This window comes from Grampus griseus, assembly GCF_964374135.1.
Source record: "Grampus griseus genome assembly, chromosome: 6".
Classification (NCBI taxonomy): domain Eukaryota; kingdom Metazoa; phylum Chordata; class Mammalia; order Artiodactyla; family Delphinidae; genus Grampus; species Grampus griseus.
The window spans coordinates 105,140,491-105,168,307 of NC_139000.1; the positions used below are offsets into that span (position 1 = coordinate 105,140,491).

Consider the following 27,817-nt stretch of genomic DNA (forward strand, 5'->3'; position numbering starts at 1 on the left):
GGACTTCCAAAACTATGTTGAATAATAGTGGTGAGAGTGGACATCCTTGTCTTGTTCCTGATCTTAGAGGAAATGCTTTCAGTTTTTCACCATTGACAATGATGTTTGCTGTGGGTTTGTCGTATATGGCCTTTATTTTGTTGAGGTCGGTTCCCTCTATGCCCACTTTCTGGAGAGTTTTTATCATAAATGGGTGTTGAATTTTGTCAAAAGCTTTTTCTGCATCTATTGAGATGATCATATGGTTTTTCTCATTTAATTTGTTAATATGGTGTATCACATTGATTTGCGCATATTGAAGAATCCTTGCATCCCTGGGATAAATCCCACTTGATCATGGTGTATGATCCTTTTAATGTGTTGTTGGAGTCTGTTTGCTAGTATTTTGTTGAGGATTTTTGCATCTATATTCATCAGTGATATTGGTCTGTAATTTTCTTTTTTTGTAGTATGTTTGTCTGGTTTTGGTATCAGGGTGATGGTGGCCTCATAGAATGAGTTTGGGAGTGTTCCTTCCTCTGCAAGTTTTGGAAGAGTTTGAGAAGGATGGGTGTTAGCTCTTCTCTAAATGTTTGATAGAATTCATCTGTGAAGCCATCTGGTTCTGGACTTTTGTTTGTTGGAAGTTTTTTAATCACAGTTTCAATTTCATTACTTGTGATTGGTCTGTTCATATTTTCTGTTTCTTCCTGGTTCAGTCTTGGGAGGTTATACGTTTCTAAGAATTTGTCCATTTCTTCCAGGTTGTCCATTTTATTGGCATAGAGTTGCTTGTAGTAGTCTCCTAGGATGCTTTGTATTTCTGCTGTGTCTGTTGTAACTTCTCCTTTTTTATTTCTAATTTTGTTGATTTGAGTCCTCTCCCTCTTTTTCTTGGTGAGTCTGGCTAATGGTTTATCAATTTTGTTTATCTTCTCAAAGAACCAGCTTTTAGTTTTATTGATCTTTGCTATTGTTTTCTTTGTTTCTATTTCAATTTCTGCTCTGGTCTTTATGATTTCTGTCCTTCTGCTAACTTTGGGTTTTGTTTGTTCTTCTTTCTCTAGTTCCTTTAGATGTAAGGTTAGATTGTTTATTTGAGATTTTTCTTGTTTCTTGAGGTAGGCTTGTATAGCTATAAACTTCTCTCGTAGAACTGCTTTTGCTGCATCCCATAAATGTTGGATCGTTGTGTTTTCATTGTCATTTGTCTCTAGGTATTTTGTGATTTCCTCTTTGATTTCTTCAGTGATCTCTTGGTTATTTAGTAACATATTGTTTAGCCTCCATGTGTTTCTGTTTTTTACGTTTTTTTCCCTGTAATTCATTTCTAATCTCATAGCGTTGTGGTCAGAAAAGATGCTTGATATGATTTCAGTTTTCTTAAATTTACTGAGGCTTGATTTGTGACCCAAGATGTGATCTGTCCTGGAGAATGTTCTGTGCGCACTTGAGAAGAAAGTGTAATCTGCTGTTTTTGGATGGAATGTCCTATAAATATCAATTAAATCTATCTGGTCTATTGTGTCATTTAAAGCTTCTGTTTCCTTATTTATTTTCATTTTGGATGATCTGTCCATTGGTGTAAGTGAGGTGTTAAAGTCCCCCACTATTATTGTGTTACTGTCGATTTCCTCTTTTATAGCTGTTAGTGGTTGCCTTATGTACTGAGGTGCTCCTATGTTGGGTGCATATATATTTATAATGGTTATATCTTCTTCTTGGATTGATCTCTTGATCATTATGTAGTGTCCGTTCTTGTCTCTTGTAACATTCTTTATTTTAAAGTCTATTTTATCTCATACGAGTATTGCTACTCCAGCTTTCTTTTGATTTCCATTTGCATGGTATATCTTTTTCCATCCCCTCACTTTCAGTCTGTATATGTCGCTAGGTGTGTAGTGGGTCTCTTGTAGACAGCATATATATGGGTCTTGTTTTTGTATCCATTCAGCAAGCCTGTGTCTTTTGGTTGGAGCATTTAATTCATTCACGTTTAAGGTAATTATTGATATGTATGTTTCTATGACCATTTTCTTAATTGTTTTGGGTTTGTTTTTGTAGGTCCTTCTCTTGTGTTTCCCACTTAAAAAAGTTCCTTTAGCATTTCTTGTAGAGCTGGTTTGGTGGTGCTGAATTCTCTTAGCTTTTGCTTGTCTGTAAAGCTTTTGATTTCTCCATCGAATCGGAATGAGATCCTTGCTGGGTAGAGTAATCTTGGTTGTAGGTTCTTCCCTTTCATCACTTTAAGTATATCATGCCCCTCCCTTCTGGCTTGTAGAGTTTCTGCTGAGAAATCAGCTGTTAACCTGATGGGAGTTCCCTTGTATGTTATTTGTCGTTTTTACCTTGCTGCCTTCGATAATTTTTCTTTGTCTTTAATTTTTGCCAGTTTGATTACTGTGTGTCTCAGTGTGTTTCTCCTTGCATTTATCCTGTATGGGACTCGCTGTGCTTCCTGGACTTGGGTAGCTATTTCCTTTCCCATGTTAGGGAAGTTTTCGACTATAATCTCTTCAAATATTTTCTCTGGTCCTTTCTCTCTCTCTTCTCCTTCTGGGGCGCCTATAATGTGAATGTTTTTGCATTTAATGTTGTCCCAGAGGTCTCTTAGGCTGTCTTCATTTCTTTTCATTCTTTTTTCTTTATTCTGTTCCGCAGCAGTGAACTCCACCATTCTGTGTTCCAGGTCATTTACCTGTTCTTCTGCCTCAGTTATTCTGCTATTGATTCCTTCTAGTGTAGTTTTCATTTCAGTTATTGTATTGTTCATCTCTGTTGTGTGTTCTTTAATTCTTCTAGGTCTTTGTCAAACATTTCTTGCATCTTCTCAATCTTTGCCTCCATTCTTTTTCCGAGGTCCTGGATCATCTTCACTTTCATTATTCTGAATTCTTTTTCTGGACGGTTGCCTATCTCTACTTCATTTAGTTGTTTTTCTGGGGCTTTATCTTGTTGCTTCATGTGGTACATAGCCCTCTGTCTTTTCATCTTGTCTATCTTTCTGTGAATGTGGTTTTTGTTCCACAGGCTGCAGGATTGTAGTTCTTGCTTCTGCTGTCTGCCCTCTGGTGGATTAGGCTATGTAAGAGGCTTGAGCAAGTTTCCTGATGGGAGGGACTGATGGTGGGTAGATCTGGGTGTTGCTCTGGTGCGCAGAGCTCAGTAAAACTTTAATCTGCTTGACTGTTGATGGGTGGGGCTCGGTTCCCTCCCTGTTGGTTGTTTGGCCTGAGGCAACCCAACACTGGAGCCTACCTGGGCTCTTTGGTGGGGCTAATGACAGACTCTGGGAGGGCTCACGCCAAGGAGTACTTTCCAGAATTTCTGCTGTCAGTGTCCTTGTCCCCACAGCGAGCCACAGCCACCCCCCACCTCTGCAGGAGACCCTCCAACACTAGCAGTTAGGGCTGGTTCAGCTTCCCCTGGGGACACTGCTCCTTTCCCTGGGTCCCGATGCGCACACTACTTTGTGTGTGCCCTCCAAGAGTGGAGTCTCTGTTTCCCCCAGTCCTGTCGAAGTCCTGTAGTGAAATACTACTAGGCTTCAAAGTCTGGTTCTCTAGCAATTCCTCCTCCCGTTGCCGGACCCCCAGGTTGGGAAGCCTGACGTGGGGCTCAGAACCTTCACTCCTCCAGTTGGTGGACTTCTGTGGTATGTGTTCTCCAGTCTGTGAGTCACCCACCCAGCAGTTATGGGATTTGATTTTACTGTGATTGCACCCCTCGTACCGTCTCGTTGTGGCTTCTCCTTTGTCTTTGGATGTGGGGTATCTTTTTTGGTGAGTTGCAGTGTCTTCCTGTCGATGATTGTCCAGGAGCTAGTTGTGATTCTCGTGTTCTCACAAGAGGGAGTGAGAGCACATCCTTCTACTCCGCCATCTTAGTTCCTCCTCCTTCAGTAGATTTTTAATTACCTTTAATTCGTGCTATTTGGTTCTACTCAGTTCATTTCTCTTGGGTCAATTTTGATATTTTCTGTCTTACTGGGAAAACATTTTTCTCTTCGGTTTTCAAATGAATTGCCAAGAAATTGCATTTGTATTTTCTTAGCTTTGTCTTATTTTCTTTTCTTTTTCTTTTTTTTTTTTTTTTGCGGTACGCGGGCCTCTCACTGTTGTGGTCTCTCCCGTTGTGGAGCACAGGCTCTGGACGCGCAGGCTCAGCGGCCGTGGCTCACAGGCCCAGCCGCTTCATGGCATGTGGGATCTTCCCGGACCGGGGCACGAATCTGTGTCCCCTGCGTCGGCAGGCGGACTCTCAACCACTGTGCCACCAGGGAAGCCCTGTCTTATTTTCTTAATTCTCTCCTATACTTATGATTTCTCTTTTCATTTTGACTATCGTGAGTTTTCCCTCTCACTCTTTTTTTTTTCACCCCCTTATTAGACTCTCTGATTCTTTAATCATGTTTCAGAGAGCTAGCTTTTGGACTTATTTATGCTTTCTATAACTTCTTTACTTTATATTAATGTCAAATAGTATCTCTTAGTTCTTTCTTCCTAGTTCATTTTGATGCAGTTTGTATTTTTTCTAATTTCTTATTTACTAGGTTTCCCCCCCGCCTCTGCCTTTTAAAAATATTAAAAGCTATGAAGGCCATAAATTTACTTCTGAATACAAATTTTGCTAGGTCACCTGGGTTTTTATTATGATTATTAAATCATAGCTATTTTATGTTGTAGCTTACTATGTAGATCATAATTTCTCTTTTGATTTCTTCTTTGATCCAAAGATTATCTAGGTCATCTCGTCATTTATAACAAAATATTTTTGGTACCTTTTCCTAAATTTTCTATATTACGTATCTCTGAAATTAGTTTATTGTTAATATAATTTCTGTTTTTTGTTTTTTGGAACTATATTTGTCTCTTCTACAAGGTATACTGAAATAACTCAGTATATTTGTATCTTTTTTTTTCTTTGCTTTTTAAAAAATTTTTGAATTTTATTTTATTTATTTTTTATACAGCAGGTCCTTATTAGTCATCAATTTTATACACATCAGTGAGTGTATTTGTATCTTTAAAAATAAAATTATTAAAGCTCTAATAAGTTTTGCTTTATTACCTGCTGTGTTATTTGGTATATACAACTTTATAACTCATATTGGTCATAAACTGTATATTTTACAATTGTATAATCTTTATCCTACTCGATACTTTTTTTAACTCAAATTTATTTAATTAATTTATGTATTTGGCTGCGTTGGGTCCTCATTGCTGCTCATGGGCTTTCTGTAGTTGCAGCAAGCAGGGGCTACTCTTTGTTTCGGTGTACAGGCTTCTCACTGCAGTGGCTTCTGTTGTTGCGGAGCACAGGCTCTAGGTGCGCAGGCTCAGTAGGTGTGGCTCGCGGGCTCTAGAGTGCAGGCTTAGTAGTTGTGGCACACGGGCTTAGTTGCTCCGTGGCATGTGGGATCTTCCCAGACCAGGGCTCGAACCCGTGTCCCCTGCATTGGCAGGTGGATTCCTACCCACTGTGCCACCAGGGAAGTCCCCACTCAATACTTTTGACCTTGAAATTATGCCTTGATTGATACATGTTTCTCTGCATTTTTTGCAGAGAACAAAATAAATTAAAACAAAATACTATTTTCCCCAAAAAGATGCGCATTTTTCTCCCAGGTGTCTTCTTGACCATGAAAAGATGAGACCTTTAGAGTACTTTTATTTTCTGCCTCTCTTCTGTTTTCCCCTCGTTCTCTTCTTTCAGATCTTGGGAGTACTTTTACTTCTGCCTCCCTCCATCTACCCTGCCTACAACTCTTTTATTTTGAATAGATTGTTTAGTACATCTTGAATAGATATCTATTAAAATTTCTTTGGGGATAAAGTCCTTTGTTTCAAGAGTCCTTATTTATCATGTAAGTTATACATTCTTAGATATTCGGTTATTATCTAAATGTATATTACATGATATAAACTGAAAGATTCGTTGCTTATATTACCCTTTCTCATCATCTTCCCTGTTACCATGTCTCTATTCTGGTTTATTTTTTCTTATTTAGAACCCTTTCTCAATTATTTTTCTCAGTTGGGGTAACTGAGAAAATATACTCTCTCAATTCTTGCATATTTGCAATTTTTTTCATATATCAAAGTGTAAGTTTTGTTGGTATGGAATTCTTTTCTCCTTGTCCCCTGTGAATGTTATTCAACTCTTTCTTTCTCTTTTTTTAAAGTATAACAGATTAGAAGTCCAATGAGGAGCTGATTTTTTATCTTTTATAACTTACTTGCTTTTTATAGCTGGGTGCTTAAATATGATTCAGCATCCTTGAACTTTTATCCCTGATACCTTTTAATGTACATTTTCTTTCATTGTAATACTCTACTTTTTGCAGTAATAAAATATACATAATATAAAATTTACCATTTTAACCATTTTTAAGCATACAGTTCAGTGACATTAAGCACAGTAAACATTGTTGTACAACCATCACTGTCATCCATCTCTAGAACTTTTTCATCTTCCCAAACTGAAACTTTGTACCATTAAACAATAACTCCCCCTTCCACAGCCCCATTCAAGCACCATTCTACTTTCTATTTGAATTTGATGACTCTAAATACCTCTTAAAAGTGGAATTATACAGTATTTGACCTTTTGTGACTGTCTTGTTTCACTTAGTGTAATGCCTTCAGGGTTCATCCGTGTTACTATGTCAGAATTTCCTTGTTTTTTAAGGCTGAATAATATTCCCTTATATGTTATGTGTGTACCACATTTTGTTTAGCCATTCATCCATCGATGGACATTTGAGTTTGTTTCCACCTTTTGGCTTTTGTGAATATGCTGCTATAAACTTGGGTGTACAAATATATTTTCGAGTCCCTGCTTTCACTTCTTCTGGGTATACACCCAGAAGTAGAACTGCGGATCTTATGGTAATCTGTGTTTAATTGTTTTGAGGAACTGCCATACTATTGTATTTTCCATAGTGGCACCACCATTACACATTTTCATCGGCAGCACGCAAAGCTTTTATTTTATCCACATCTGTGCCAATCCTTGTTATTTTCTGTTTCTTGATTATAGCCATTCTAATGGGTGTGATTTTAATATACATTTTTAATCTGTCAGTTTAAAAAAAATCTGTATCCTATGCTAGGAGGGCTCTGTGACGTTGAACCTGAGAGTAGAGAACTCATAGCACCATGCTTGCTTGGTCTTCTGTTTTTAGAATATTTTATTTTTATAGAATATTTTTAGCCCATTTATATCTGAAATATAAATGACATGAATTCAGTGATTTGCAGTTATACAGGTCTGTATCAGTGTCTTAATCTCAGTTTCCTTATCTGTGAAATGAGGGTCTTTGGTGATTTACTTCCTAGATTGTCTGATTCAGCTGTAGCATCATTCGCATTCTTACAGAATAAAGGTCAGAGTTACTGCAAGGCATTTACCAGCCCTCCATAGATAGTTGAAGTCCTCCCTTTCTACCTGTCTTCTCATACATACATGTTAAAGGCCAACAACACAGGTCTACTTATTCCCTAATCATCCTTCATAATCTCTTTTAATTGTTCCTTCTCCCTGATTCTTTCCTCCACTGATTCTAACCTCCCTTCACATTTTGGTTTGGTGGAAGTCTTATTCTAAACTTCAGATAACAGCTGAGATCTCACTTGAAGAAGTCTTCCCAGTTCTCTGTGACCTAAATTAATTTCTAAATTGTTATTCTCATAGACCTTGAAATTTTAGACTTATCACATTATGCCTTTTATTAGAAGGATGTGTGTGTGTGTGATTTTTATTTGACCCTTCCGCATAGTTTAATAAGGTTCTACACTGCTGGGACCATATCTTACTCATATTATGACCTTGTGCCTATGTCAGGGCAAGTAAATACTTAGTATATTTTAACTGCATTTGAGCAAGAGTGGAAAAAACGTGTATTGACCAGTAATCAGTTTTGTGGCTTGGTGTTGCTATTTTGTCTAGGAAATGTAATCAACAATATTTTCAGTAGATTTTCTTTGTATTTTATATCTACCTTTTAGGACCAGTGTTTCTTAAGTCAGCAATAAAATTAACTACAGCAGGAACTTCATTAAAGCTACAATTTAGGATATGAAATATGAAAGATTTCTAACTTTACCCTGTATATTTCACATATATCATTAGTCACTGTTAGACACTTTGGTCTTGCTTTATATAATTCAGTGCTGAATGTGTATTTTAATGAGAGAGTTTTTGACATCAACATTTTTAACTTTTGTCTAATTTATAATATTAACTTTGAGTTCATGGAAATAGCTGCCTCTATAGATTATGGTTTGAAAGTGCTAATAAGTTCAGTCAGTAATACATGATCTTTAGCTCCTAAACTGTGAATGGTAGATTTCACTTTTTGTTCAGATCTATGTCTGAATTGAAAGGGGTCACAGTGTCTGAATGCTGAATAAAGCAGTAGAATGCTAATCAGAAGATAGAAGTACTAGACTCACTCCATTATTAACTTACACTCTGTTCAGGAATCGACATGGGTATTGGTGTCTTTTTTAAACTGGTATTAATAGTCTCTGCTACTTGATAGTTTGTGAAGTGCTTCATCACCACCATTTAAAAAATGTTTTAAATTCTTGTAGCGTTTTGAAGTAGTTATCTATTATCCCTGTTTTATAGATGCAGAGATTGAGACTTAGAGAAATTCAGTCACTGAAGATTTGGCTAGCAGTAAAATAAGTAATAGACTTGGAACTAGACCCCAGGATTTACCCCACAGTTAAGACTGTTAGCTGCAATCATGCTGTGGTGTGGTTTTTTGTTTATAGGATTCTACATAAACGCATTGATGTTATTATCAACAAATTATCTTGAATGTCACTACAGTGTGTGTATATATATATATTCCATTGCATGTTTAAACCTGTTTCCCTCAGTGGTGTCTGGTAACAGATTAAGCTTCAGGGGTATGATTTTCATTACTTTTTCCAAGTGAATGATTTTGAAAGCTATCAAAAGCATTTTTCTATTTTTAAAATTTTCCTTCAAACCAATGTTTCCTTGCAGAATTACAAAATAATTTTAAAATCATGAGTATCCGATGTTAACTGTTAATCCTTAAGTATGTAATTAAAATTTTTGTTCAATACTTGATTAAAAACTATTTCTGAATTTTCTGTCTTTATTCCACAGAATGGTAAATAACGCTGATCATCTCTAGAAAAGATATTGATTCACCTCATGTAAAGTATGCTCAGTTCCTTTCCAGTGGTGTAAGTATCTAATTCTTCTCTTAATTTTCATCCTCTCAATTGTTTTAATAAAATTTAAAAATCATTATGATTATGATCCACAAATGACAGCAGGCGTTTGTAGAGCTGAAAGAATTTTTTCATAGTTATGTGGTAAGGAATGAATTTTCAAATCTATCAACTTTCTCTTTTACCATTTCTGTTTCAAGTTTGAAGTCTAACATTAATTTTCGATTGAACATAAAATTACATATAATTTTAAACTGCTTAATAGCCTAGAAATTTGTGAAACAGATGGCTGGTATTAAATACCTTGTGACAAGCAGAATATTGGAAGAATGCTACCTTAATGCTGCCTTTTGTATGCAAACTACTAAACACCTTAGCCATTTTCTTTACCTACTGGGGATGATAATGTAGTTAAGTCTATTAGCTAATGTAGCTGGTAGACTTTCTTTGGAGTCTGGCAAAAAATACAAATTGGATGGTGGTATTATGTAGAGAGTTTTTTTTGTGCTAGGACATGAGCTGTAACCACTAGTTCATATTAAATAGGCCTCTGAATAAAAGTATTCTAGAGTAGATAAAGTATCTATTAGCTCATTAAGTACATCTTTAGAGTCTAGTGCAGAGTGCCTTTAGCGTAAGCATTTTCTAAAATTTGGGTCAACCAATATTTCAATTAAATTCCTTCTGTTTTGGTTGACAGTTCTATAATCCAGTAAGTAGACATTAAGATAGATTTTCCTTGTTATTTAGGTTTTTTGTTAAACTTTTTTCTTCTCTCATTGGCTTTATCATATATCTAAAAGTCTCTGGAATAGGCCAGGTGGTGTGAACTGTAGCCTGAGTTGCTGCTAAGTAGCTGTGTCCTTGGGAAAGGGAAGGCACTGTGTTTGCTTTGGGCCTGAGTTTCCCTTTTTTAAAAAATACAATTTATTTGTTAATGGCTATTTTCTATAGCCATTAGAATGTAATTAAGCATCATGAGGCCAGGAATTTTTGCCTAATTTGTTCCTTGTTGCATCCTCTCTGCCTTGTACATGGTCTGACACATAGGGGTCACTCAATAAGTGTTAGTTGAATGATTTTTGTCTAAATGGTCTCCTGTTCTCTGATTGCACACCTAATTTATATCTCCCTCTGTAAACTTACATGTTTTTATCAACACTAGGATTTTATTTTCCCAAATGTGTATAAGGTGGCTGTAATTTAAAAATCTCAACCTTAATTAGTGGTAATTTAAAAATAGCTATTAAAGTATGATTGTAAATTGAATATAATCTTATTTTTCTCAAAATCTTTTTATTATGAAAAGAACATTTTTATACTATTATCTGTAGTCATAGTCTCTCTTCTCTGCGTTAGTCAGTTCTGCCATTGGTTTGAATTATAGAATCATTTTACCATACTGTGAAGCTCAATCCCCAGCAAATCTTCATTTCTTACTTATTCTCACTCTTGTCATTTTCTTACTTTAAAATTGCCTCTCCTTTGATGGTAATAATAATTGTGTGTGTAATGTGCCATAAATAGTAAGAAGGGCCTTAGTACGTCTTTAGTTGGTTAATATTATGACTGATGCAATAATGTGTTAAATCATCATGGAATAAATACCATGTATGACAAACAAAACTAATACATGACTAGACCATATTTTGCCTAGTCATTCTAGATAAAAAGATAAAGACAGCAGTCAAGCTGAAGAAAATGCTGTGTTATCCAATAAGGTCTTATTATCTGTTGATGATTTACAGGTAAGGTAGTTGTGTCATATTTGCACATATGATTTCAAGATTAATCATTTGTGAATGCTTTAACCTTCATGATTATAGGATTTAGTTTAAGAAAGTATGTTCTGGACCTCGGGCCTTATCCAAGAAGGGTTTACATATCCAAGTGGGGTAAAATTTATTGTAAAATACGTTTACTCTTATGGTCTAGTAGTATGGTCTTTTAGAATGTCAGTTTATGAACTGAGGCATAATTCCTGAATTTAATTGTTCTTTTATGCTTCAGACATTGTCTGTGTTATTACAGTGTCAAAATTCTTCTCACATCATTTTCAATTACTGTTGGCCTGAGTCTGCATTCAGATTAGTAATTTGAAGTGAAAGATGTTCCTTATCCTGTGAACAGTTCTTCTGCTACATAGGAAAATTAATTCAGTTCTTACATGTTATCTTTTTCTGTTATAAAAGAATTGCTGGTATCATGGACTTAGATGACCTTTGTAGGTCATTTTAGCCATAATTTCATGATTATGTGCTTAAACTAGGTGAATTATAAGAAATAAAATTCGAAAATGACAGAATGTGTACCTTGTTTATGTTAATGCCACTGGAATATTGTTCTCAATATCCAAGAAAGCTTCTAATCTTGGCATTTTCTCAGTAAAATATTGTACCTTCAGTGTCATATGCATGATTTGATCCTGCTCATTATGCCACTATCATTCTGCTCTATAGGAGTCATACATTTTATTCTAGCAATTGTAGATCTTTTTACTTAAGGTATATCTTTGTATTAGGGACCTCTCTTGGTGCAAGGCACAGACATCTAATTTAAACAAGGTGAAGCATAAAGGGAAGTTTATGCTCTTACATAACAATATAGCAAGAAGAGCAGGAGTGGACTTCCGTGGTGGTCCAGTGGTTAAGACTCTGCGCTTCCACTGCAGGGGGCACGGGTTCAACCCCTGGTGGGGAAGAAGAGCAGGGATGAGGTAGGGGCTTAGGAATGACTAGAACAAGGGATATGAACACTGTAGAACTTTCCCCTTTGCTCTGCATTTCTTAGTATGCCTGCTTTAGTTTCCTACAAACTAGCTTCTTCTGCATGGTGAGGAATATACCAGACTAACATCTTCCCACAGCTGAGCACAGTTACAGTGACTGTGCATCTTCCTTCTACTCTAACCTGAATATTTTGAGGAGAACAAGGCTTGGTTTCCTTGTGTGCCCACGCTGTTGGCCAGAAGGTAGGGTATTTTGAGTGACATCCCCAAGAACATGTGATTGGAAACAATGAGGCATTCTGTGCAGACAAAATAATAGGTGCCTTCTGTTATATCCTTTTATGACTTTGGATTAAAAATGTTTCCCATAGTCAAGGAATCTGAAATAACATAATATTACATTGCTTCAGATACTGTGGAATCTTTAGTTCTGGTAGTTGTAATATAAGCTTTAGGATGGATACTTTTCAGTTAACAGGTTAAATTCTTGTAATTTATTTTAGTTTTATGCTAATATATACAGAGTGCTGTTCCATACAGAGAAACGTTTGAAGAATTATATACAGAATTCTATCTGCTCTGATATAAATGGGATAGGAAAATATCATAATTGATTTTTTTTGTCTGTATAATAAAACAGTCCTTGAAATCTCGTATCTAAACAAGGTCAGTTTATGGTGAATTTTGAAAGTATGAAGACCTTCAAAGCATGAAGTTAGCAATGGACAACTCCATTTTCAAGAGCAAAGAATAACGTACAGAAACCTGAATTTACCAAATCATTAAGTTAAGAGGTAAATTATTTGGATTACTAAAGGGATTTGGCAGCTACTTTAAAAAATTTTTTTATTTTTTATATTTTTGCGGTACGCGGGCCTTTCACCGCTGTGGCCCCTCCTGCCGCGGAGCACAGGCTCCGGACGCGCAGGCCCAGCGGCCATGGCTCACGGGCCCAGTCGCTCCGCGGCACGCGGGATCCTCCCGGACCAGGGCATGAACCCGCGTCCCCCGCATTGGCAGACGGACTCCGAACCACTGCGCCACCAGGGGAGCCCTTGGCAGCTACTTTTAAAAAGAACTTCCTAGGATTAAGAATTAATGTGTTACTAAGCACTTGATAGAAAGGACCAAGGGCTGAGGGTTAAGATAGAAACTGAAGTGTCAAGTGTCTCTTATAAGCCATTAGGAAAATGTTTACACAGCTTTTTCAACAAATTTTGAATGTAGTATACCTACTGAAAAATGTACAAATCAGTAGTGTACAACTTGGTGAATGTTCACAGCTAATGTACCTATGTAATGTAACTAGCATAGAACAGAACATTACCAACACTGCATAGCATTTTAATAATAGAGCATTTGTGTTAATAAGCAGGGTTCTTTTGACATCAGTTAGGAGAAAAAGTAAATGAGTTACTCTGGTTGAAAGTTTTTTTTTTTTCTCTCTCTCCCAACTAGCTGATGGTATGTTATGGGGGGTGTGGGGGAGAGGGTGGTATATGAAGCTAACAAGAAAATTAGCAGAGTACAGTTGTAATTGCCAAAGATTTAGAATAGCTAATAATTGGCAGCCGTCCAGGTGTCCGAAATAGAATGGCTAAACAAAACTGTGGTATATTCCTACAATGAAGTACTATTCAGTAATAAAAAGGAACAAACTGCTGATACATACAACATTGCAGATGAATCTCAAAAACTTTATACTGAAAGAAGCCTTACACAAAAGAGTACATAGAAGTTCCATTTAGATGAGGTTCTGGAACAGACAAAACTAATCTGTCATGGGAAAAAAATCTGAGCAGTGATTGCCTCTGAGGGAAGAGGACAGGGACTGACCAGGAAGGGGCATGAGGGAACGTCCTGGGGTGATGGTAATATTCTGTAACTTCATAGGGGTTTGAATTTCACAGGTGGATGTACTTCTCAGAACTCATAGATGGTAAACATAAGATTTTCATATTTTATCTAAATTTTACTTCAAGAGAAAAAATACCTGAACAAATACTGAGCTCTAATTAATGATATACATGTGGAAGTATTTAGGGGGAAGTGTACAGATGTCTGTAACTGATTTTGAAATGCATCAAAAGATGAGATGAATAGAGGGATGGATGCATAAAGGAATGGATGGATATGTAGTAAAGCAAGTAAAATGTTAATGGTAAAATCTAGGTCGTTAGTGTATGGGCATTCACTGTAAATTTATTTCAACTTTTCTCTGTGTTTAAAATTTTACATTATAAAACCTTGAAGGAAAAAAACTAGGCAATCAGGAAAGAATGTAATTGTCATGAAAACAGAACTTTTATGATGAATAGCTTGTCACAAATGAAGAGGGCAAAAGAAAATGTTGGAAGAGGGCAAATAAAAAAAAAAAATATTGGAAGAGGGCAAAAGAAAATGTTTATAGGTATAAGGCAGATACTGTGGCCCATGGGCACAAATGACCTGCAGCATGTTATTTTAGGTCCACAAAATGTTTGTTTTTATTTTTAATGAGCCTGTCTCTAAAACTAGAACTGTTTCACATAAAAATTATAGATTTCTGCCTGCTTATTTTTTTTTTTTAAACATCTTTATTGGAGTATAATTGCTTTACAATGGTATGTTAGTTTCAGCTTCACAACAAAATGAATCAGTTATATATATACATATGTTCCCATATCTCTTCCCGCTTGCGTCTCCCTCCCTCCCACCCTCCCTATCCCACCCCTCCAGGCGGTCACAAAGCACCGAGCTGATCTCCCTGTGCTACGTGGCTGCTTCCCACTAGCTATCTACCTTACGTTTGGTAGTGTATATATGTCCATGCCTCTTTATCGCTTTGTCACCGTTTACCCTTCCCCCTCCCCATAGCCTCAAGTCCATTCTCTAGTAAGTCTGTGTCTTTATTCCTGTTTCACCCCTAGGTTTTTCATGACATTTTTTTTTTCTTAAATTCCATATATATGTGTTAGCATACGGTATTTGTCTCTCTCTTTCTGACTTACTTCACTCTGTATGACAGACTCTAGGTCTATCCACCTCATTACAAATAGCTCAATTTCGTCTCTTTTTATGGCTGAGTAATATTCCATTGTATATATGTGCCACATCTTCTTTATCCATTCATCCGATGATGGACACTTAGGTTGTTTCCATCTCTGGGCTATTGTAAATAGAGCTGCAATGAACATTTTGGTACATGACTCTTTTTGAATTTTGGTTTTCTCAGGGTATATGCCCAGTAGTGGGATTGCTGGGTCATATGGTAGTTCTATTTGTAGCTTTTTAAGGAACCTCCATACTGTTCTCCACAGTGGCTGTATCAATTTACATTCCCACCAACAGTGTAAGAGGGTTCCCTTTTCTCCACACCCTCTCCAGCATTTATTGTTTCTAGATTTTTTGATGATGGCCATTCTGACTGGTGTGAGATGATATCTCATTGTAGTTTTGATTTGCATTTCTCTAATGATTAGTGATGTTGAGCATTCTTTCATGTGTTTGTTGGCACTCTGTATATCTTCTTTGGAGAAATGTCTATTTAGGTCTTCTGCCCATTTTTGGATTGGGTTGTTTGTTTTTTTGTTATTAAGCTGCATGAGCTGCTTATAAATTTTGGAGATTAATCCTTTGTCAGTTGCTTCATTTGCAAATATTTTCTCCCATTCTGAGGGTTGTCTTTTGGTCTTCTTTATGGTTTCCTTTGCTGCGCAAAAGCTTTTAAGTTTCATTAGGTCCCATTTGTTTACTTTTGTTTTTATTTCCATTTCTCTAGGAGGTGGGTCAAAAAGGACCTTGCTGTGATTTATGTCATAGAGTGTTCTGCCTATGTTTTCCTCTAAGAGTTTGATAGTTTCTGTCCTTACATTTAGGTCTTTAATCCATTTTGAGCTTATTTTTGTGTATGGTGTTAGGGAGTGATCTAATCTCATACTTTTACATGTAGCTGTCCAGTTTTCCCAGCACCACTTATTGAATAGGCTGTCCTTTCTCCACTGTACATTTCTGCCTCCTTTGTCAAAGATAAGGTGACCATATGTGCGTGGGTTTATCTCTGGGCTTTCTATCCTGTTCCATTGATCTTTATTTCTGTTTTTGTGCCAGTACCATACTGTCTTGATTACTGTAGCTTTGTAGTATAGTCTGAAGTCAGGAAGCCTGATTCCTCCAGCTCCATTTTTCGTTCTCAAGATTGCTTTGGCTATTCGGGGTCTTTTGTGTTTCCATACAAATTGTGAAATTTTTTGTTCTAGTTCTGTGAAAAATGCCAGTGGTAGTTTCATAGGGATTGCATTGAATCTGTAGATTGCTTTGGGTAGTAGAGTCATTTTCACAATGTTGATTCTTCCAATCCAAGAACATGGTATATCTCTCCATCTATTTGTATCATCTTTAATTTCTTTCATCAGTGTCTTATAATTTTCTGCATACAGGTCTTTTGTCTCCTTAGGTAGGTTTATTCCTAGGTATTTTATTCTTTTTGTTGCAATGGTAAATGGGAGTGTTTTCTTGATTTCACTTTCAGATTTTTCATCCTTAGTGTATAGGAATGCCAGAGATTTCTGTGCATTAATTTTGTATCCTGCTACTTTACCAAATTCATTGATTAGCTCTAGTAGTTTTCTGGTAGCATCCTTAGGATTCTCTATGTATAGTATCATGTCATCTGCAAACAGTGACAGCTTTACTTCTTCTTTTCCGATTTGGATTCCTTTTATTTCCTTTTCTTCTCTGATTGCTGTGGCTAAAACTTCCAAAACTATGTTGAATAAGAGTGGTGAGAGTGGGCAACCTTGTCTTGTTCCTGATCTTAGTGGAAATGCTTTCAGTTTTTCACCATTGAGGACGATGTTGGCTGTGGGTTTGTCATATATGGCCTTTATTATGTTGAGGAAAGTTCCCTCTATGCCTACTTTCTGCAGGGTTTTTATCATAAATGGGTGTTGAATTTTGTCAAAAGCTTTCTCTGCATCTATTGAGATGATCATATGGTTTTTCTCCTTCAATTTGTTAATATGGTGTATCACGTTGATTGATTTGCGTATATTGAAGAATCCTTGCATTCCTGGAATAAACCCCACTTGATCATGGTGTATGATCCGTTTAATGTGCTGTTGGATTCTGTTTGCTAGTATTTTGTTGAGGATCTTTGCATCTATGTTCATCAGTGATATTGGCCTGTAGTTTTCTTTCTTTGTGACATCCTTGTCTGGTTTTGGTATCAGGGTGATGGTGGCCTCGTAGAATGAGTTGGGGAGTGTTCCTCCCTCTGCTATATTTTGGAAGAGTCTGAGAAGGATAGGTGATAGCTCTTCTCTAAATGTTTGATAGAATTCGCCTGTGAAGCCATCTGGTCCTGGGCTTTTGCTTGTTGGAAGATTTTTAATCACAGTTTCAATTTCAGTGCTTGTGATTGGTCTGTTCATATTTTCTATTTCTTCCTGATTCAGTCTTGGCAGGTTGTGCCTTTCTAAGAATTTGTCCATTTCTTCCAGGTTGTCCATTTTATTGGCATAGAGTTGCTTGTAGTAATCTCTCATGATCTTTTGTATTTCTGCAGTGTCAGTTGTTACTTCTCCTTTTTCATTTCTAATTCTATTGATTTGAGTCTTCTCCCTTTTTTTCTTGATGAGTCTGGCTAATGGTTTATCAATTTTGTTTATCCTTTCAAAGAACCAGCTTTTAGTTTTATTGATCTTTGCTATCGTTTCCTTCATTTCTTTTTTATTTATTTCAGATCTGATTTTTATGATTTCTTTCCTCCTGATAACTTTGGGGTTTTTTTGTTCTTCTTTCTCTAATTGCTTTAGGTGCAAGGTTAGGTTGTTTATTCGAGATGTTTCCTGTTTCTTAAGGTAAGATTGTATTGCTATAAACTTCCCTCTTAGAACTGCTTTTGCTGCATCCCATAGATTTTGAGTCGTCGTGTCTCCATTGTCATTTGTTTCTAGGTATTTTTTGATTTCCTCTTTGATTTCGTCAGTGATCACTTCGTTATTAAGTAGTGTATTGTTTAGCCTCCATGTGTTTGTATTTTTTACAGATCTTCTCCTGTAATTGATATCGAGTCTCATAGCGTTGTGGTCGGAAAAGATACTTGATACAATTTCAATTTTCTTAAATTTACCAAGGCTTGATTTGTGACCCAAGATATGATCTATCCTGGAGAATGTTCCATGAGCACTTGAGAAAAATGTGTATTCTGTTGTTTTTGGATGGAATGTCCTATAAATATCAATTAACTCCATCTCGTTTAATGTATCATTTAAAGCTTGTGTTTCCTTATTTATTTTCATTTTGGATGATCTGTCCATTGGTGAAAGTGGGGTGTTAAAGTCCCCTACTATGAATGTGTTACTGTCGATTTCCCCTTTTATGGTTGTCAGTATTTGCCTTATGTATTGAGGTGCACCTATGTTGGGTGCATAAATATTTACAATTGTTATATCTTCCTCTTGGATCGATCCCTTGATCATTATGTAGTGTCCTTCTTTGTCTCTTCTAATAGTCTTTGTTTTAAAGTGTATTTTGTCTGATATGAGAATTGCTACTCCAGCTTTCTTTTGGTTTCCATTTGCATGAAATACCTTTTTCCATCCCCTTACTTTCAGTCTGTATGTGTCTCTAGGTCTGAAGTGGGTCTCTTCTATACAGCAAATATATGGGTCTTGTTTTTGTATCCATTCGGCCAATCTGTGTCTTTTGGTGGGAGCATTTAGTCCATTTACATTCAAGGTAATTATCGGTATGTGTGTTCCCATTCCCATTTTCTTAATTGTTTTGGGTTTGTTATTGTAGGTCTTTTCCTTCTCTTGTGTTTCTTGCCTAGAGAAGTTCCTTTAGCAGTTGTTGTAGAGCTGGTTTGGTGGTGCTGAATTCTCTCAGCTTTTGCTTGTCTGTAAAGGTTTTAATTTCTCCATCAAATCTGAATGAGAACCTTGCTGGGTAGAGTAATCTTGGTTGCAGGTTTTTGTCCTTCATCACTTTAAATATGTCCTGCCAGTCCCTTCTGGCTTGCAGAGTTTCTGCTGAAAGATCAGCTGTTAACCTTATGGGGATTCCCTTGTGTGTTATTTGTTGTTTTTCCCTTGCTGCTTTTAATATGTTTTCTTTGTATTTAATTTTTGACAGTTTGATTAATATGTGTCTTGGCGTATTTCTCCTTGGATTTATCCTGTATGGGACTCTCTGTGCTTCCTGGACTTGATTAACTATTTCCTTTCCCATATTAGGGAAGTTTTCAACTACAATCTCTTCAAATATTTTCTCAGTCCCTTTCTTTTTCTCTTCTTCTTCTGGAACCCCTATAATTCGAATGTTGGTGCGTTTAATGTTGTCCCAGAGGTCTCTGAGACTGTCCTCAGTTCTTTTCATTCTTTTTTCTTTATTCTGCTCTGCAGTAGTTATTTCCACTATTTTATCTTCCAGGTCACTTATCCGTTCTTCTGCCTCAGTTATTCTGCTATTGATCCCATCTAGAGTACTTTTAATTTCATTTATTGTGTTGTTCATCATTGCTTGTTTCATCTTTAGTTCTTCTAGGTCCTTGTTAACTGATTCTTGCATTTTGTCCATTCTATTGTCCATTCTATCTCCAAGATTTTGGATCAACCTTACTATCATTATTCTGAATTCTTTTTCAGGTAGACTGCCTATTTCCTCTTCATTTGTTAGGTCTGGTGGGTTTTTATCTTGCTCCTTCATCTGCTGTGTGTTTTTCTGTCTTTTCATTTTGCTTATCTTACTGTGTTTGGGGTCTCCTTTTTTGCAGGCTGAAGGTTCGTAGTTCCTGTTGTTTTTTGTGTCTGTCCCCAGTGGCTAAGGTAGGTTCAGTGGGTTGTGTAGGCTTCCTGGTGGAGGGTACTAGTGCCTGTGTTCTGGTGGATGAGGCTGGATCTTGTCTTTCTGGTGGGCAGGTCCACGTCTGGTGGTGTGTTTTGGGGTGTCTGTAGACTTATTATGATTTGGGGCAGCCTCTCTGCTAATGGGTGGGGTTGTTTTCCTGTCTTGCTAGTTGTTTGGCATAGGATGTCCAGCACTGTAGCTTGCTGGTCGTTGAGTGAAGCTGGGTGCTGGCGTTGAGATGGAGATCTCTCGGAGATTTTTGCTGTTTGATATTATGTGCAGCTGGGAGGCCTCTTGTGGACCAGTGTCCTGAAGTTGGCTCTCCCACCTCAGAGGCACAGCACTGACTCCTGGCTGCAGCCCCAAGAGCCTTTCATCCACAGGGCTCCTTAATTTGGGATGATTCGTTGTCTATTCAGGTATTCCACAGATGCAGGGTATATCAAGTTGATTGTAGAGCTTTAATCCGCTGCTCCTGAGGCTGCTGGGAGAGATTTCCCTTTCTCTTCTTTGTTCTCACAGTTCCCAGGGGCTCAGCTTTGGATTTGGCCCCGCCTGTGCGTGTAGGTCGCCGGAGGGCGTCTGTTCTTTGCTCAGACAGGACGGGGTTAAAGGAGCCGCTGATTCGGAGGCTCTGGCTCACTCAGGCCGGGGGGTAGGGAGGGTCACGGAGTGTGGGGCGGGCCTGCGGTGGCAGAGGCCGGCATGACTTTGCAGCCTGAGGCGCGCCGTGCGTTCTCCCGGGGGAGTTGTCCCTGGATCCCGGGACCCTGGCAGTGGCGGGCTGCACAGGCTCCCCGGAAGGGCGTGTGGCTAGCGACCTGTGTTCGCACACAGGCCTCCTGGTGGCGGCAGCAGCGGCCTTAGCGTCTCATGTCTGTCTCTGGGCTCCGCACTTTTAGCCGCGGCTCGCGCCCGTCCCTGGAGCTCTCTCAAGCAGCGTTCTTAATCCCCTCTCCTCGTGCACCAGGAAACAAAGAGGGACGTAAAAGTCTCTTGCCTCTATCGGCAGGTCCAGAGTTTTCCCCGGACTCTCTCCCGGCCAGCCGCGGTGCACTAACGCCCTGCAGGCTGTGTTCACGCCGCCAACCTCAGTCCTCTCCCGGAGCTCCGACAAAAGCCGGAGCCTCAGCTCCCAGTCCCGCCCGCCCCGGCGGGTGAGCAGACAAGCCTCTCGGCTGGTGAGTTCCGGTCGGCCCGATCCTCTGCGCTGGAATCTCCCCGGTTTGCCCTCCGCACCCCTGTTGTTGTGCTCTCCTCCGCGGCTCCCAAGCTCCCCCACTCCGCCTCCCGAAGTCTCCACCCGCGAAGGGGCTTCCTAGTGTGTGGACACTTTTCCTCCTTCACAGCTCTCTCCCGCTGGTGCAGGACCCATCCCTATCCTTCCGTCTCTGTTTAGTTTTTTCTTTTGCCCTAACCAGGTACGTGGGGGGTTCCTTGCCTTTTGGGAGGTCTGAGGTCTTCTGCCAGCGTTCAGTAGGTGCTCCGCAGGAGTTCCACGCGTAGATGTATTTCTGGTGTATCTGTGGGGAGGAAGGTGATCTCCGCGTCTTACTCTTCCGCCATCTTCTGCCTGCTTATTTTAATTTTATTTATTTTAAAATTTTATTTATTTATTTTTGCCTGCGTTGGGTTCTCTCTAGTTGCTGCCAGTGGGGCTACTCTTTGTTGTGGTGCGCGGGCTCTAGGCACGCGGGCTTCAGTAATTGTGGCATGTGGGCTCTACAGCACAGGTTCAGTAGTTGTGGCGCACGGGCTCATTTGCTCCGCGGCATGTGGGATCTTCCCGGACCAGGGATCGAACCTGTATCCCCTGCATTGGGAGGCGGATTCTCAACTGCTGCGCCACCAGGGAAGTCCCGCCTGCTATTTTTAAAAGGACTTAGAAGACAAAGCAGTCATTGCAATAGAATAGAGACTCCAAAGGTAGATACAGATTTTTGTGGAAATTTTGTATATGATAAAGGTGGCATTTCAGACCAGTGGAGAAGAGATGTATTACTCAGTAAAGCATATTGGACAAATGAGCTATCCATTTGGGAAAAGATAAAGCTCAAATCCTTTCACACTCATTAGGTAAATATAAATTCTAGATGGAGCAAAGATCTTAAATATAAAAAACTGTTACTAGAACCACTAGTCCATCAGTAGGTTTTATCTAAGTGGTTTAGGAGATTTAAAAAAGGACAAAAGCCTGTGTCCCATATCATTTGATTCCAGTAAGTCCTGCCATATATTGGAAAGCAGAATGATGCATGCTTTTGGAGTCAGTAAGGTTTAAATCTTTTCTATGTCTTAATCAGACTTGTTTGCAAGCTACAAAAGCATTGTGAGCCTTAGTTTCCTCAACAATCAATCAATCAATGTAAAACTTAAAAGAAAAACTACAGAGGGTTGTCGTCAGGAACTGAGATTATATTACCTGAAACTCTTGCCCAATGCCTGCCTAGAGTGCATGTTCAATAAATTTTTAGTATAGAGGGATAGAGAAATAGATCTCCAACAGCTTAGGGGAACTGGCCCAGAGCAGAAATTTACCTGGAAAGGATGAGAAAATTCTTTGACATTTATTTCCATCAGCAGGCACTTACTGAGAGCCTGCTGCATGCCATGCAACCTATTCGGCACTAGAACTATAAAAATAAAAATAGAAGAAATTCCCACTTAAAAAAATCTTAAGAAAGTCAGGTTTTATAAGAAAGGAATTCAAGTAGTGAGAATTTTTATGATATTTGACAGCTCCCTTGAACTTAATATTGTTATTGACTCTGAGACATTTTCTGGTGTGCTACAGTATCTTGTGTTAGTTAAAGGAAGCATAATGGAGAAGCAATTTCCTAAGAAAAATGAATAGTTCAGTTTGGCCACAACCACGAAAGATCCATTTCTTGGGATAACTATTAAGAGAGAATACATTACAGAGATGAAATACTCATGAAATTGCAAAGTGGTGGGTAAAATGGTGCTTGATAAATTTTTTTGTGTGCCTCTCTTACTTTTCCATTTAAATATTCTTGCTGGTTATTAGTATTTCCTTGGGCTAAGCTTACCAAACTGTTTGTCTACAGTAAATGAAGTCACAGAGTTCCTAGGTCAGTTTTGCTGATAAAACAAAATATTCCTGTTATTATAATATGATAATAATAATGTCTTAATCATTTTCAGTAAAGAAGTTGATATAGAAATATTTTATCTTCTGTGCATTCTCAATACATAATGATATATTCTTTGGTAGATATTGTAAATAAAGGAACTTTAAAAAAATTTTTTTTGTTTTAGTTTGCTGGAAACCATGTCTCACTATACAGATGAACCCAGATTTACCATAGAGCAGATAGATCTGCTTCAGCGCCTTCGACGTACTGGAATGACTAAACATGAAATTCTCCATGCCTTGGAAACTTTGGACCGTCTTGATCAAGAGCATAGCGACAAGTTTGGAAGGAGGTCCAGCTACGGAGGAAGTTCATATGGGAATACTACCAACAATGTTCCAGCATCTTCCTCTACAGCTACAGCTTCCACACAGACCCAGCATTCTGGAATGTCCCCATCACCTAGCAACAGTTATGATACCTCCCCACAGCCTTGTACTACCAATCAGAATGGGAGGGAGAATAACGAGCGATTATCCACATCCAATGGAAAGATGTCACCAACTCGCTACCATGCAAACAGCATGGGTCAGAGGTCATACAGTTTTGAAGCCTCAGAAGAGGACCTAGATGTAGATGATAAAGTAGAGGAATTAATGAGGTTAGTTCCTTTCTTATTCAGAGTCCTCCAAATGTTTATATTCTTAAGACTGATTTTGAGTAATGAAGCTGTATTTCAGCTCTTTACCTATAAGAACTGTGATGTCCCCTCCCCCTTTAGTGATAAAGAAAAAAATTAAAATTTTTATGTTTTTAATTCAAAAACATTTAATTTTCTTCTCTACTTAAGTTCTTTCTCTTTGCTGCTTGATAAGTCTTTTCCATTCTCTCTGTTATCAAAGCAAAGGTTAGCCTTCTCTTTACGGCTCTAATCACTAACATCTGAATTTTCTGCATTTCTAACAAACACATTATAATCCTTAAATCCATTGTAAGTACTTGTTCTGATAGGATGACTTTATCATGATACGTATACTCTTAATTTTTCCCTCCAACATGCCAATCAACAAAATAATTTTGAGCATCTATTTAAAAAGCAATGTTCTTAAGCAGAAAAATAGACATGGTTTCTACCCCTAAGAAGCTAAAGTTCTAATTTTAGCAATAGATGCCATACACACACACACACACACACACGCACGCACGCACACACAAATTTAATGTTATCTATTACAAAATAAGTGTAAACACTTAGAGTTTGAATCACTGAGAAAAGTCGAGTTTCAACAGAGGTGATTAGGAGAGGCTTCACCCTGGACCTGGGACATTTTGAGGGCAGCACTGATGTGCTTTCCATTGTTGTGTCTCCAGGATCTAGAACTGTCCTTAGCACATGTTAAGGGCTTAATATGTCAATTGAATGGAGGAATTTGAGCTAAGCTTTAAAGGATAGCTTCTGTTTTGAAATATAGGAGCTTTATTTAAAGTTAAGGGAATGGTAACAGGTAGAAAAGGCAAGACATGATTAGTCTTATAAAAACTGCAGATTGGCTAGATATGGTAATAAGAATAGTATATTAAGAGGCAGTACAGATTTGGGGAAGATTTGAATTCCATATACATAATTTATGTTTAACTTGGTGGAAATTAAAGGAGTTCTTACAGGTCTGTAGGAAAGAGTTGATAAAAGCATTGTTTTCAGTAGATTATCGCGACTGTAGTAGGGAGGAGAGCCTGCAGGTAGATTAGTTACAGTATATATGAAAGAAACCGTAGCAGTAATTTGTGAAATAAAATTATAACCTATAATTATGAGTTGTAGTTCTTCTGTAAGACTTTAGGACTTGAAGATAGTATAATGGTGACTTAATACTGCCATATGGAACATCTATCCTATAGTACCACAAAGGTAAAATATCTTTTGAACAAACTGTCCTGAATTTATTTTTAGGGTGGAACTGCCATATAGGGAATTCTGGGCTAAATGGACTATTGTATCTATTGTGTCAGCCAAAAAGTTCGTTTGGTTAATGAATATGTTGTTCAATAAAGTTTTTGGTGGAAATGAAAAATGTCTTTTATTTTTACTTAAAACCAAATGAACTTTTTGGCCAATCCAATAGATTTCAACGTAATTCCTGTAATGAATAGTTTCATAGAGCAGCTACAGGACCCTATTATTTAAGCTTTGTGAAACTTAAAAATATAAAAGATCAGCTTGGCTTTTAATTCATTTTCACTTGCTTAAACAGCTGGCCAAAGTTTAGATGTTCCTTTTGAATTTAACATCTATATCACTGTCAAGATTAAGAGAGAGGACCATTTGGGCAAATAGAAGTTACTTTAGTAGTTAAAATGTAAGAAGGTTAGCTTTTAATTATGCTAGTAGAGTGGGTATCAACAATAAAATTTGTTAGAATGCTAGCCTGATTTTTGTTGTTGTTGCTGTCGTTAATCAGTTTTAATGAGCTTTAAAAACAATAGTTAGTTCCCAAATGTGTGTTAGCCTAACAAGAAATTTGGGACAAAAGTCCCTGGAAGATTGTCCAGAGTCTAAAACTTGACTATAACGATCTAAAAAATTGACTATTAACTCTAAGGTTATCATAGTGTTGTAGTTCAACTGTGTCCTCAAAATAAACAGAAAACCTATTTAGCCAGGACTAGGGTTTGTAGTTAAATCCAGCAATTACACACATTCAAGTGTCATCATTAGATATATATGTGTTTATAATTGTTATCAGTATTTAATTTACATACATCCTACCTTGTTGCATAGGTAGGATACTTTATGGCTTCTTTCTTAGAACTGCTCCTGTGGTGTCCTCTACTCATGTAGTGGTCTCGTTAAACCTTCTGGCTCTGTGGTCCTCTGCCATTGTGCCCTCACCCACATCTGCACTCTAACTTTGTGCCCACCTCTTGTTTTTCTCAAGTTTGCAAATAGTACCAATCCTTAGGTTTGAGGGAGAAGTTGATTACATGACTGGTTTCACTTTTAATCATTACAACCATGCTGTGTGTGAGGTAGAGCAGAGAAATTGAGATTCACAAAAATTAAGTAATTGACCAAAGAAAACTTAAATATTAAGTGGCAGAGCTGAATTCTAACCCATGTCTTTATTACCAGTGTGTCTGTCGCTGGTATCTGTTGCCTCTGTAAATAAATTTTTCATGTGTGTAGATTTCAGTAAAATTTTAGGAATGGTGGTTAATGTAACTTAAGACAAAGTGTGAAAGCCATAATGGACTTATCCCCCACTCTTCCCCCACGTGATATTTGCCACGTCAAATCAATCACTTACTAGCCTAATGAGTTTTTATTTGGTAGAATGTTAGAGAAAGTTTTGGTAGTGAATCTTTCTGAGTACCCTGTGCCCACATAGGGCTACACTGCCCTTTGCCCACTCAACACTGTGGTGATATAGTGGGTTGGATTTGGTGGTCTCTAGGTGGGGAGAATGGATCCTTGAATGCCTTCCTGCCTCCTTTTCTACATGTGTCATATGTAATTCACCTCTTGTATGCTTACATTCCCCAACCTCCAGAGCACTCAGCCGTATGATAGAGCTTTCAAATTTCATAATCCACTGGGTCCACGAACTTAACTCCTAATAATTTCAAGGTATACAAAGGAGGCTTTTTTTTTTTTTTGTAAAACTTGATTAATTTGTAACTGTATACCTGATTAGCTTGTTAAGAATCAGAAAGAGAGTAAATGCTACTTTTTCCATTTTTGGATTGATCAGGGTTAAAAAAAAATGAAAGGGAAACTAGAATATGAATTCTCAGCAAATTGTTGAATATAACATTTTAGGAAGGATTTTAAAGCCAGGAGCTAGAATAAAGCCCGATTTTCCATGTTAATATTTTTTAAAAGCATCTGTTAATATATATGTTTATATATAGGTGTATATGTACATCTGCTAATATAGTAGTGTGTACCTATTAAAGTGTATCTGTCCTATTGTGTATATATAAAATAACAATTGAAATGAGGCTTAATCAGAATTAATAAACAATGTCATATAAAAGATATTATTCCTAACTACCCACGTACTAAATTTTCATGAGTGTTTAGTATGTTATCTAGGATCCTGAGACTTTCTTCTGAGTTGGTTATCCATATGCCTAGTAATAGCTTATTTACTTGTGTAGGTAGGGATTTATGTTCTATAAGACATAATAATCAGTTACCATGTTGTTCACACAGATAGAATAGCTTTTGTTTTAACATTATCTTTTAAAATTCTAAATTATGCTTTATCTCCATGAGTAGAAATTAAAGTAAAAAGGTTTTTATTCATATGTGAAAGCATTTGTGTGTAATTATATTTTCCCACCTGTGAAATAGTCTGTCTTGGTAGGTATTGCTCCATCTCTGGAAGTCTTTGAGATAGATGTCTACTTTAAAGGGTCCTACAGAATGTGTAGTGTATATCAGCTAAGAGAATATGGAAGATCTTAAAGCGTACCACTTTTAAACATTCAGTCTTTAATAGCCTTTGTTCCAGAAAAGGAAATATTACCGTTTTGAGCTAGTATACATAACTCTCTTCCATTCTGTTTTGGGAAGCTTAAACATATTTGATATTAAGAATTTAGAGCTGTTTTATAAATTATCTAGATCAGGTTTTCCATTTTACAACCTTTTATCTTCAACTACAGATTTGTTCATTCATGGAACAAATTAAGCTCTATTATATGCAAACCCCATGATGAATAAGACACAATCTTTGTGCTAAAGGACTTTGTAGGCTAGTAGGAGAGATAAGACCAGATCAGGAGCAACTATAATACAGAATAACATGTAATATATTCGCATGTGAGTAGTATAAACAAAATGGTAAAGTTAGTTATTGGAAGAAAAGATCTTTTTTAGCTCTGAGGATCAGGGAGAACTTCTCTGAATAGGTGGCAATTATTATTATTTTAAGATGTCTTTAAAAAGGGTAATTTCACGAAGAGGC

The 27,817-nt window shown here is 37.5% G+C and overlaps 1 protein-coding gene across 5 annotated transcripts in view; it reads left to right on the forward strand.

Annotated features, from left to right (window-relative positions):
• The window catches only part of HMBOX1 (homeobox containing 1), a 179,311-nt gene that overhangs the window by 74,436 nt on the left and 77,058 nt on the right, over positions 1 to 27,817 (forward strand). For 4 of the 5 annotated variants that reach the window (XM_082656509.1, XM_082656512.1, XM_082656510.1 and 1 more), the window contains exons 1-2: positions 10,844 to 10,942; positions 23,032 to 23,508. In XM_082656509.1, coding sequence (XP_082512635.1) covers positions 10,896 to 10,942; positions 23,032 to 23,508 — 524 coding nt within the window. In that variant the 5' untranslated portion in view covers positions 10,844 to 10,895. Of the gene's footprint in view, positions 1 to 9,126; positions 9,207 to 10,843; positions 10,943 to 23,031; positions 23,509 to 27,817 lie in introns of those variants that run through there. The other variant, XM_082656511.1, reaches the window with a different exon arrangement.